Below are 10,990 nucleotides of genomic sequence, written 5' to 3'. Positions count from 1 at the left end.
GTCTGAATTCGTCAGAAATTTCAAGCCTGTGTCAGTTATTAGTAATTCTGTATTGGACGAATCGGGTCCAAGGGGGTCTGATTAGTCAGAAATTGAAATTCGTTCGACATATTTTGTCAGAAATTAAGAATAAACTCCTGAACTTCAACAACAAATTCGCCTACGTCAGTATTGTGTCAGAAATTCGTCAGTTTTGGACAAATTTGGTCCAAGTTGGTCAGATATTTTGGAAATTGGAAATTGTTTTCTACATTTGCCCCAATTCGGGTTGAATCGCTGCTTTTTCAGCTCTGAAAGGTCAGAGTGTTTGAATTTAAGTAGAAGTGAATAAAGCTTCCAGTCAGTATGGCGAAAAATGTTCAGTTGAAGTTGTTGCAGAAAAGAGAACGGCAAATAGTGCTTCTCATGGACAGTGTTGACCGATTCGTGCAGAATTATAATCCAGAACGAGATGAGTGTCAGATTAGTTCTAGGCTTGAGGCCTTAGAACCCATATACAGTGAATTTCATGAAGTGCGCAGTAAAATCGAGGTGATCTTTTATGAAAGCGAAGAAAAGAAGGCCAAGGAGCTCTACGGCGATGCCAAGGATGAAGCAGAAGCCCAACGTGAGGAAGAAAACGACATGCTGCTGCTAAGTTTCGAGGACCGTTTCTTCCAGTTGAAGGGAGCACTGTCGAAACTTCAAAACAAACCCGAGCGAGCCCAGAACGTAGGCGACTCTTCACACATTCAATTCCATGCCTCCATGGGGTCGAGAGTTAAGCTGCCAGAAATCCGATTGCCCAGTTTTAGTGGAAAACTTCGCGAATGGGTCTCATTCCGCGATAGCTTTCAAAGTTTGATCCACAACAACGGACAACTCTCCCCCATGGAGAAGTTCTCCTATCTCAGGTCATCGTTAAGCGGCGAAGCACTCGAAGAAGTTCTCTCTATCGAACTCTCAGACGTCAATTACACTGTCGCCTGGGAGATTCTGACAGCACGCTATGAGAACAAGAAGCTGATTGTGAAGGCGTACCTGGACGCATTGTTTTCGCTTGAACCGATCCGGAAAGAAAGTTTTGAGAGTATCAACAATCTCATTAGTGAGTTCGAGAAGAACTTGTTGATGCTGCAGAAGGTTGGCGAGGACACCGATGGTTGGAGCACCATTCTAGCTCACATGCTTTGCTCGCGACTAGACTCTGTCACTCGAAGGAATTGGGAAACTCAACACAACAGCAAAGAAGTACCGAAATACGAGGACATGAGGAAGTTTCTGCGCAGCTACTGTTCCGTTCTGCAGTCAGTTGCTCCAGCCACAGAACCACGTAACAATGTCACCGATCATCACCAGTCAAGAACCCAATCAGCAAGCTACACAACAGTTAAGTCCTCAAACCAGTGTCCATTCTGTAGTGAAACGTGGCACTCACCGTTTCACTGTCAGAGATTCCTTCGATTGAAGATATCAGAACGTGTTGAAGCCGCCAATCGAAGTCGAGTCTGCCGAAATTGCCTGCAGCCTGGTCATTTTGCGACGAACTGCACTCGTAGCAGTTGTCGGTTGTGTCAACAAAAGCATCACACTATGTTGCATGCTACGCGATCCTCCGTTCCAAATCCGTCAATATCGAGACTCAGTCAACTGTCAAACGCACAATCTAATCAAGAAAGCACCCATATTTATCCACAGCAAGCCTATCAACAGCAAAGCCAACAAACCATTCCAATAGTTACGGAAACACACACTCAACCACTAAATGCAACACACAATTCACCAAACACAACCACACAAATCAATTCACCTTTGCCAAGCACAAGCCAAAGTTATGTAGCACTACCTGTTAAGCCTGCATCGAATACTCTGCTTCCTACCGCTCTCATCAAGATTAAGGACCGCTACGGTCACGCTCTGATAGCTAGAGCTCTGCTGGACTCTTGTTCGCAACATTGTCTGATGACAGAAGAGTTTTCGAGAAAGCTGAAGCTCGAAGAAACACCCACGTTTTTGTCAGTCCAGGGTATTGGGTCGTCTGAGTCAGTGTCAACAAAAACCATACGTTCTGAAGTCTGCTCACGTTCACCAAAAATATCTGGTTTCCGAGAAACTATGCAGTTCTTTGTGTTGCCCAAACTCACGCTGCAGCTACCTTCGTCATCGTTTGATCCTTCGCCCATGTCGATTCCCGATTCCTCTTTGCTAGCTGACCCTCACTTCCAAGAGTCAAAGCGGATCGATGTCATCATTGGCGCCGAGTACTACACAGATTTGTTGAGGAATGAGCGAAGAAAGGTCGCAAAGAATGGTCCCACGCTTCAGAACTCTGTTTTTGGTTGGATTGTATCAGGTCGAGTGGTCGAATCCCCGCAAAAAGTTTCCCATACCCCAGTCTGTTCTTCAAGCACCTACAGAAGCAGCTCACATGGCTATAGAAGCAGGAAACATGTCACGTTGAGACCACAAACTGAATTGAAGAACCCACAGTCAGAAATGAAGAAGAACGATTTGTCAGTACCCTACCAAAGAATGAGTCAGTTTTGTGTCAGTCGAATGAGTATGAACAAAAAGTCAGATTGCGTCAGATATGATAAGTCAGAGGGAATGAATTCAGTTGAATGTCATTCAAAAAGATTTTGTGTATGATTGAGTCAGAATTTTTGTCACTGAAATCCCTACAAAGAAAGTATTCAGTTGTCATGAGAAACAGTTAAGAGAATGAATCAAGAAATAAAGCACAAGGTTTCAGTTAAGTCCACCACCCAATTTGCTTGAAGTAACCATATTGCCTGAAGTTCTCCCATAGCGCTTGAAGAATCATACCCTTTCAAGAATTCCTTATTACTTGAAATACCTTTTACATATCGTCTGAAGTATCATTCACACCTTTTTTGAGCACCTACCCTATCGTTTGAAGTATCTCAATTGCTCGAAGTACTCTACCTAAGCCTTTGAAGTTCACCATTAGCAGAAGAACTATGCGCATACCGTTTGAATGAGATCATGAAGGCTCCGATGGAATACGTGTTTGATTGAAGTCCGCTTACGTAATTCTCATCCCAAATCATCATATCAGTTGAAGTTCGCACTCTAATCCAACCCAAACTATAGAAAGAGTCCGTAACCTTTGAAGGGATCATATCTTAAAGTTTTTTAAAGGTCATATCGACTCAACTACTCTATTTCCTGAACGACATTCCGTTATCGTTAAGAACGAATCATCCCAACCACCTAATCATAGCCAAATGGATCTGGCCAATCACGCCATGCTCACCCACTAACCCGTACCGCTTTGAAGGGTGTCATCATTCGAACAGAGGGTTCAGAGGTCATTGGAGCGCGTGCGGAGGCCCAGAGCCTCCGCATCCAGGGAAGTCCCATATTTATTAAAGATTCATTCAAATGCTAAGCACCTTCCCTCTGTACCAGGTACCATGCGTCGATTAAGGATCGACAATGCACATCAGGTGTCGTCGCCAATACCGAACAATCTAAATAGATCGATCATTTGTGGAGCACCAAGATCGAACCCATGTCCGTGTCCAAGGTCCGCAAGCCAGCTGAAGGTTAGCATCCAAGCAAGTTACTCCACCGGTACAGCGTCACGTGAGAAGCCAATCCAACTACGTGTCGACAGCTACTCACACCACTCGACAAGCTTTGGGAAAGGCTGCAGTCGACGAGAGGCAACATCCAGCCAGATCCTTTGCAGTTATTCTCCTACTGGGGCACAAAAGTCATGAAAAACGAACCTTCCTGTTCGGTTCACACAGCCAGTTCTGTGTAGCCCTCCCAGCAAAGTGTTGTCAACACCGAATATCCCAGGGTAAATCCGGAGCATTTAAGATCCACTACAAGCCGTCTGGAGTTGATCAAGCCTACCAAGTCCATCGTAAATGTGGATCAGTTTTCCGTCGCCCTTAATGCATTTGCCTGAAGGAAGTCATCATCATCCTCAAGAGTCCAGATAACAACAGCTGTTCATCTGTAAACAAAATCAATCAGCGCCGATCACAACATAACTCACTGAAACTTACCTGGCCAGCTCATCGAAAACAACACTGGAGTACAGAACACCGCAGCTCCGTCGGTTCTGGGAATAATGTTCAACGAGGTTAATCAGGTCCATCAAAAGTGCCTCAATTAGCAACCCAGACGAAATAGTTGCCTACTTCATTGTTGCCTTCCCACGCCGGGGGAAAAGCTGAAATGAAGCAAAAACAAACATCACTGATGATGGTCGCTATCGTGAAGAATTTTGACTTGCAGTGCCATTACGTAAAATTACACGAACCATAAGTCGCTTGGTACTCACCTTGGTAGTTACTGGTCCATCTTATCAACAGCAAATGTCGGCAGCAAACCAAAAATTCGCTCCAGAACGGACAAAAAAAAACCATACACCGAGCGCCTTCATTCCTGTGTTCCAGTCCAGCAGCAATAACATTTTATTACACACTCCGCATGCAGTAGAAGTTAGCCGTCTTTAAACACACACACACAAACCAAAAGAAGATCAGAACTTAAAAGCAAAACAGTGATCAAAACAGAACTAGCAAATGTTCAAAGTACCGTTAGAATAGGTATATAATTGAAATGGTATTTCAAGGCGGGCGGCTTATGTTGAAGTATAAACATTGCGGTCCCTGGCCTAGTGGTAGTGAGAGAACAAAACGACAGAAGGGAACGGGAATTTAGACCATCTGAAATACATCTAAAATATCTCATAGGAGTTAGGAGAGATAAGCTCTGTTCATTGAAGAGCAAAAGAGAATTGTTTACCTAAAGTTATGCTTTTTCCTCTCAGTATTTAATACTTGAATAATGTACATGTGTTTGTTGTAGAGAACCTTTGCATTATATACATTTCCCTATTGCGCCACTTCTTGTAAAACACAAGTGTAGAAAAAACAGTCCAAACCAATCCGCCGTGTACTACACATCGCACAATAAAACCCCCGTAATCAAACCGAAAAATAAAGTGCGTTTTGAAGTTAAACTTAATTGAGCCGTCGCGTTTCTAATCAAAGTCCGAAATCGTGTTCCGGTCCCAAAACAAAGTTTATGAGTTGACCCAAATCTGAAATTATGAAATTCATTTAGTTATTTTAAAGCAATTTCAGATGAAGAAATAAAACAAGAGAGTTGTGTATGATCGCATTGTTCCTAATTCCTGGCTCGCTAACGTTTTGGCAAAATTCCTTATATAGGATTTAAGTGCGTCTCTATCGCATTGGAAAAAATGGACAAAATATTTTTAGGGCTTCCACGGCCGATGGTTCGTCGAAGGAAGGCATCCAACCCTCAGAAACCTACAATGGTTGGCAACCCACTCCGCTTGCAAAAGTTTCTTCAGGTTATCCCCAGATGCATTCCTTCTCGAAATATATAAAAATTATATAGTGAAAGTAAGGAAAATAACATAAATATAATGATTCATAAATAAAATAATCTATATCCCGAGCAGACTTTTATGGCAAAATTATAGCAAATTTTGCTATCACGCCTTGAGAGCCAAACTTGCTTTCATTTTGGTTGACATAAGGTGGTACACAGCAAAAATGAGAGCAAAGATTTCAATACTTGGTTAGCAAAGTGATACCAAAATTTGCTAAAACTGAGACCCTAACTACACCTCATTTTTCGAGAGCTTGGAAAGCACAATGATGCCAATATAAAGCATCAAATAATTTCCAATGAAAGCAAAATTTGACCTCAATATACTCTCAAATATAAAAAAAAAACGAGGTATCGAAAAAAGCAAAAATATGCATCACTTTGCTAAGAATGAAGATCTTTGCTCTCATTTTTGCTGTGTATCACATTATGTCAAGCAAAATAAGAGCAAATTTGACTTTCCAGGCGTGATAGCAATATATGTCATAGTTTAGCAATAAAAATTTCAATTCAAGTTAGTACCGTCAATTCACAAGAAAAATTTCTTTTGTCGACCAACCGCCTGAACGTATAAATAAAAATCCTAAATTTTGGCATAAAAAAAATAGAATTTGCCAACAATAATGCGCCTTCGGGCAGACAACGCGTGAGAAACAGATTATCTAAGCAAAAACCACCAAGTTTATAAAATGCATGTGTTGTCTACATACATACATACATCTATTCCAGCTTTGTGTCTAATTTTCACGAACAAACAAAAAAACATCTAAAGGAAAACAACAATATCGAAGGATTGCGAGAAGAACCAAGTCTCAAAAACACCGATAGTGTACAAAACGACATCTCAACACAACCACGAGGGGTAAAGATGTTTATTCGCGTGGAGAGTACCGGAAACTAACGGGAAATTTATAAGCGGCATCCTTTAACCTCGGAAAATAACAGCGCGAGTTGTAAAAAGCGAATCAAGCAACCGCACAAAACCAAAAGCAAATTTTTAAATAGTTATAAAAAGTATTAATTTCCTAGTTCCCTTACTCTGAATAATAAGATAATCCTTAAACTAGATAAGTAATAATAAAAGGAAAACACTCACGATTTTTCCAGATGATTTTTTGCTCCAGCCATCATCAACTTTATTGAGTTTTTCCCTTAGGCGTCGAATCAACAGATAGGCCATGAAGATCGAGCCAGTCATCCTCCATCACCTCACGGGGGTACTTAGAAGGCCGTTTAGAAATTTAGCCAAAGAAATCAAAGCGAATTAAAAAAAGATTTTAGAAAATTGAATCAATATCCTTAGATTGCTAGGTGAAGGTATTTTTTCAAGTTGTTTGTTGTTGTCTTATGAGCAATACTATACTTAACAGTATTCATCACTGATATACATATTTTACTTGCCGTGAGATTTTACTGAGGCAGATGGCATACAGACATGCCTCCCGCCACGCACACGCCACCACACTCCAACCACCTTAACCTCTCTCGAAGTGGAGAAGGTTACAGTGCCAGAACGCATACGCCACGCAAAACGCGGCAGTTCATCATCAGCCTCAGATCGACTGATAAAACGAAAGAAATAAGATTGGTGTATAAAAAGAAATAAGATTGGTATAAAAAGTAATTTCCGTTTGTTTGTTCGTTTGTATGTTTGTCTTCAATAGGGTCAGCCGCCTTAAGAGCTAGAGAGCTGAAATTTGGCATGGGTGCTCATTAGGACCAGGAATGATGAAAAATGTTTTTAGATTTTCAGATAACTCCTTTTGAAGGGGGTCGTCAATACAACAACGGTTTTATTCCCACGAACCAAAAGTCATGGCACCCATTTTGCGAACCGATTTTCGTTTCTGTTCGTTTCGTTGGCGGGATTATTTTCACCATCACCATGGGCCGGGTATTAGAAACAACGACCATCCAGAGCTCACATGTACTGGATAGCAAAGCTTGCTGAGCATAGAAAATTTGGAAGTGAAAATTTAGGCGGGTGTTTTTGTATCTCCTACTGTTCAAATCACGTGCTACCGGTACGAGAGATTTGGATACAATTATAAGCCTACATTTTGATTGAAAATACAACTAGCCTGTTAGGAATATATTGACTAGAATAATAGTGGCTTTCAAAGTGCTCTTTACCGCCGCTGGGGGGCTTTGAGGGTCAACCATTTTTATATTTTTGGAATTCCTCATAGAGAAAGAACATTTTCTTAGATTCACAGTTATAAGCTCAAGGCTGCGATTTTAACGCTTCAATTGGGATTTTAATAGGAGATTAGAAAATTGATTAGATAATAAAATTTGAGGTTTTGAGTTTTATACAATTCGATTTCACTGACCAATTTCTAACTTTTGAGTTATTATTGATGACCAATGTGGTCGATTCTACCATCCATTAATGGGATGTTTGTGCCCATGAAAAAAAAACAGAACTCAAAAAAAACCATTTTCATAATAAAAAAAAAGGTGTTTTCGAGATGATTTATTTTCGATAACTACAAAAAGCTATTAGTAGAACTTTTCAACATTTATGGTAAACTAATAATAAAACAGTACGAAATTGAAAAGCGAAAAAATTCACATATGCAATTGAAAACATGAAAGGTGAGTTTTCAACGTGCTTCAACAAAGTTCGGAGGTTTGTTAAGAAATTTCTAAGTAAATGAAACTTAAATATACCATTTTACAGGGAGATCATCCATATTGGAAAGTGGGAAAATCTTCAACAGATATTTTCATTAGATAAGAGATGTAAAAGATAAAAAAGCAGTTGAATCTTTTGAAGATAAAACTACTAGGCCAAATCTATTCAATCTTCCTAAGAAATGATGGTTGTAAAAAATTTTATTCATGAAAAGATGAATTAGCATACCAGGATTTTTTTTTTTGAATTTCCATAATTAAAATCTTAAAACTATAAATTTTTCGATAATACGAAAACGATGAACAGTGAATATTCTCAATAAAAAAAAAAACTTTAAAAAGACTATCAAAACTAACATGGTCAAACTTGGGCCAAATTTCTTATAATGATGAATATAAAACTTCCAAAATTTCGAAAAGTCAAACGATTCATTTTGATTTATATTTTATGTGAACCCGAGCAAGGCCGGGTAAAATCAGCTAGTTCTATATAAATAAGTCGATGTGGTATCTGGTTTTAGCCAACCACATTAGTTAAACAAATCATGTTACAACATTCAATATAAAATGTAAACAGATAACATGGGTTGATCTCACCAAATTTGTTCCTCTTTAATCACTCCTTTCGTCTCCTCCTGCTCTTGCTTAGGTCAAACTCTCTCACCGTAGCATTGGACGGAGTCATCGACTGCTAACGCTGCTAACGGTTGCTCTCACTTTTGCAATTATCACACCCACATATAGATAGAGCACCAATAAGCTTCAACTCCTTTTAAATCACATAACATCACCACACTCAAGCCCCTATTCGCGTTTCAAAACTTTGCGTACGCCAATTTTTTTCTATATTCGAATCGAATTTAAAAATCACTCCCATCACTTTTTCGAACTGTCTCTCTGGATTCTATTTTCGGACATATCACTATTAAATTCATTGCTTTTTCATTTTCGCAATCTCTTAGCAATTCCGCACTTTTCGAGCGAATCCCACATCAACAACGCAATTGCTATCGACGATGGCGAGACACGCGCACGGAGCACTCAAACAAGTGAACTGTTCTGCTCGGTTGTTCACAGACGACTGATATGTACATAAATCAACAACATATAGAAAACATGCTCACGTAAAGCGACGACGATGACAGTTGGATTGAGATTTTTATTTCAACACACAGCTGAGATATTGGAACTGACCCACGTTTCTCCATGGCCCACGTTACCTCACTCTCCCCTAATAATAATTTTTTTTAAATGTTTTATTTGAAAAGCTTCGAAAATTTCAATGTGTTCTGATGTGCTATTTTATAATTTCCGTTGAAAAATGGCAGAGTTATGTAGCTTTGAATTATGGTTTATTTTATTGCTTTATTTACATCGAACCAAATCTAACTCAACAAATAACAATACCAAAAATCTGAAAAAATATTTATGTAAAAATGTAAATTTGAAATTTTTAAGGAGATCTAACGACCCTCTGCGCAAATTGTCAGATAATGGAAAAAATCCCTTAATTGCAAAAACTGGTCTAAATTATAGAAAGTGAATACTTTTTCAGTTTGAATCTGAATTCCTCTCATTGTGATTTAGCACTGTCATTATACCTAAGGATTGTATTCAAAAAAAAATGCAACACTTTGTTCTATGAATAACTTTTGAATGCATAGGTGATAATTGTTAAAATGATAATACATAAAGTTACATAAAGTTTTTATTAATTCCTTCATTTAAAGCGACTCATACCTTGAGGCTTTAAGGAGCTACACTCTCACGATCACTTCATAACTAGTACCACACTCGTTTTGTCCTTTTTGACTAGAACAGTAAATAGGTAGGGAAATACGTCAATAAATAACGTAATGTTTACATGTGCAAAATGTTGTGGCGACCTGTCAAGTGGTTTTTGAGATAGCGTCTATGTAAAGTTCAATGACCAAAATCTTACAAGCCTGAAAATCAGAGTCAAAAACAGATTCTGTGAAAAAATCTTATTAAACTTATTAAAACACGTAATTTCGAACATATTTACCAAGTTTCATGAAAATTTTACGGCTGAAAGAAGTTTTTGCCATTAAAAGGTTAACCTGAGTTAAACAATTTCGAATTAGAGTTGAAACCTATCAAAGTTCAATATAAAAGGTTTATCTGTGAAACAATGGATTAATTTAAGGGCCTTTTGAATTATTCTACCGATAGAGGGAAAAAGCAATGCCATCTGTCGCATTATCAAACAAACTGATTGCTGCTAACAGATGGCGGTACAATAAAAAGTCAGATTTTTGGGTTGGACGTATTGGAATTATATAGTTAACAAAATATAAGAATCTTGAAATGAAAATTTTAGTCATAATGATCATAAAGGGCTAGTTAATTAGATTATAAGCACTAAGATTCTGTTATTCCAAATTAATAATTTATAACATAAACACATAAGATGAGCTATCTTTTTTTACCCTACATCACCTCACGGTAAAATCGCATTTTATTAGTTTTTCGAGTAGGAACAAATGAAGTATGCATTTGCAAGATCGATAAAAAGCGACCGATCATATAAGGAAATCCTCCAGATACAACTGAAATAAAAAAACAAGACTGAGCAAAACTTTCAAACATCAAAAACTTATTGAGAAAATGCACTATTTTTTATGTTCAACGAACAATAAATCGAATAATCAGCATAAGTTTTTAAAGAAATAGTGCATGATTTTTTAATAGGTATTTCTAAAATGTTCGGAAATCTCAAATACGTTTTTCTCGATAAGAGCCAACTGCTGGTTTCGCCCATATGAAATGTTACGCAGGTCGTTTTCATTGACATGAGGTTTGACAGCTCTAAACTCTGGTGGCGACATCTCTCTGTAAAATAGCTTCATCCATCGATCCATTAATATTGGATTTTTCTACTTTCAAACCAAACAAAAAACAGATAATGATCAAAAATTCAAAACATTCAGAATGGAAGTAAAAAAGATCAAGT

General features: G+C 38.4%; 1 protein-coding gene across 1 annotated transcript; it reads left to right on the top strand.

Moving 5' to 3' along the window:
• Positions 1 to 345: 345 nt before the first annotated feature.
• On the top strand, positions 346 to 3,725 carry LOC129760364 (uncharacterized). The gene is made up of 2 exons (XM_055758013.1): positions 346 to 2,317; positions 3,412 to 3,725. The coding sequence occupies exons 1-2, from the start codon at positions 346 to 348 to the stop codon at positions 3,723 to 3,725; spliced, it is 2,286 nt and encodes a 761-aa protein (XP_055613988.1).
• Positions 3,726 to 10,990: the final 7,265 nt, after the last annotated feature.

The sequence above is a fragment of the Uranotaenia lowii genome, chromosome 1 (genome assembly GCF_029784155.1).
Source record: "Uranotaenia lowii strain MFRU-FL chromosome 1, ASM2978415v1, whole genome shotgun sequence".
In the NCBI taxonomy this organism is placed as follows: domain Eukaryota; kingdom Metazoa; phylum Arthropoda; class Insecta; order Diptera; family Culicidae; genus Uranotaenia; species Uranotaenia lowii.
Note: the sequence above shows the minus strand (reverse complement) of the source record. Positions and strands in the feature narration are given on the sequence as shown.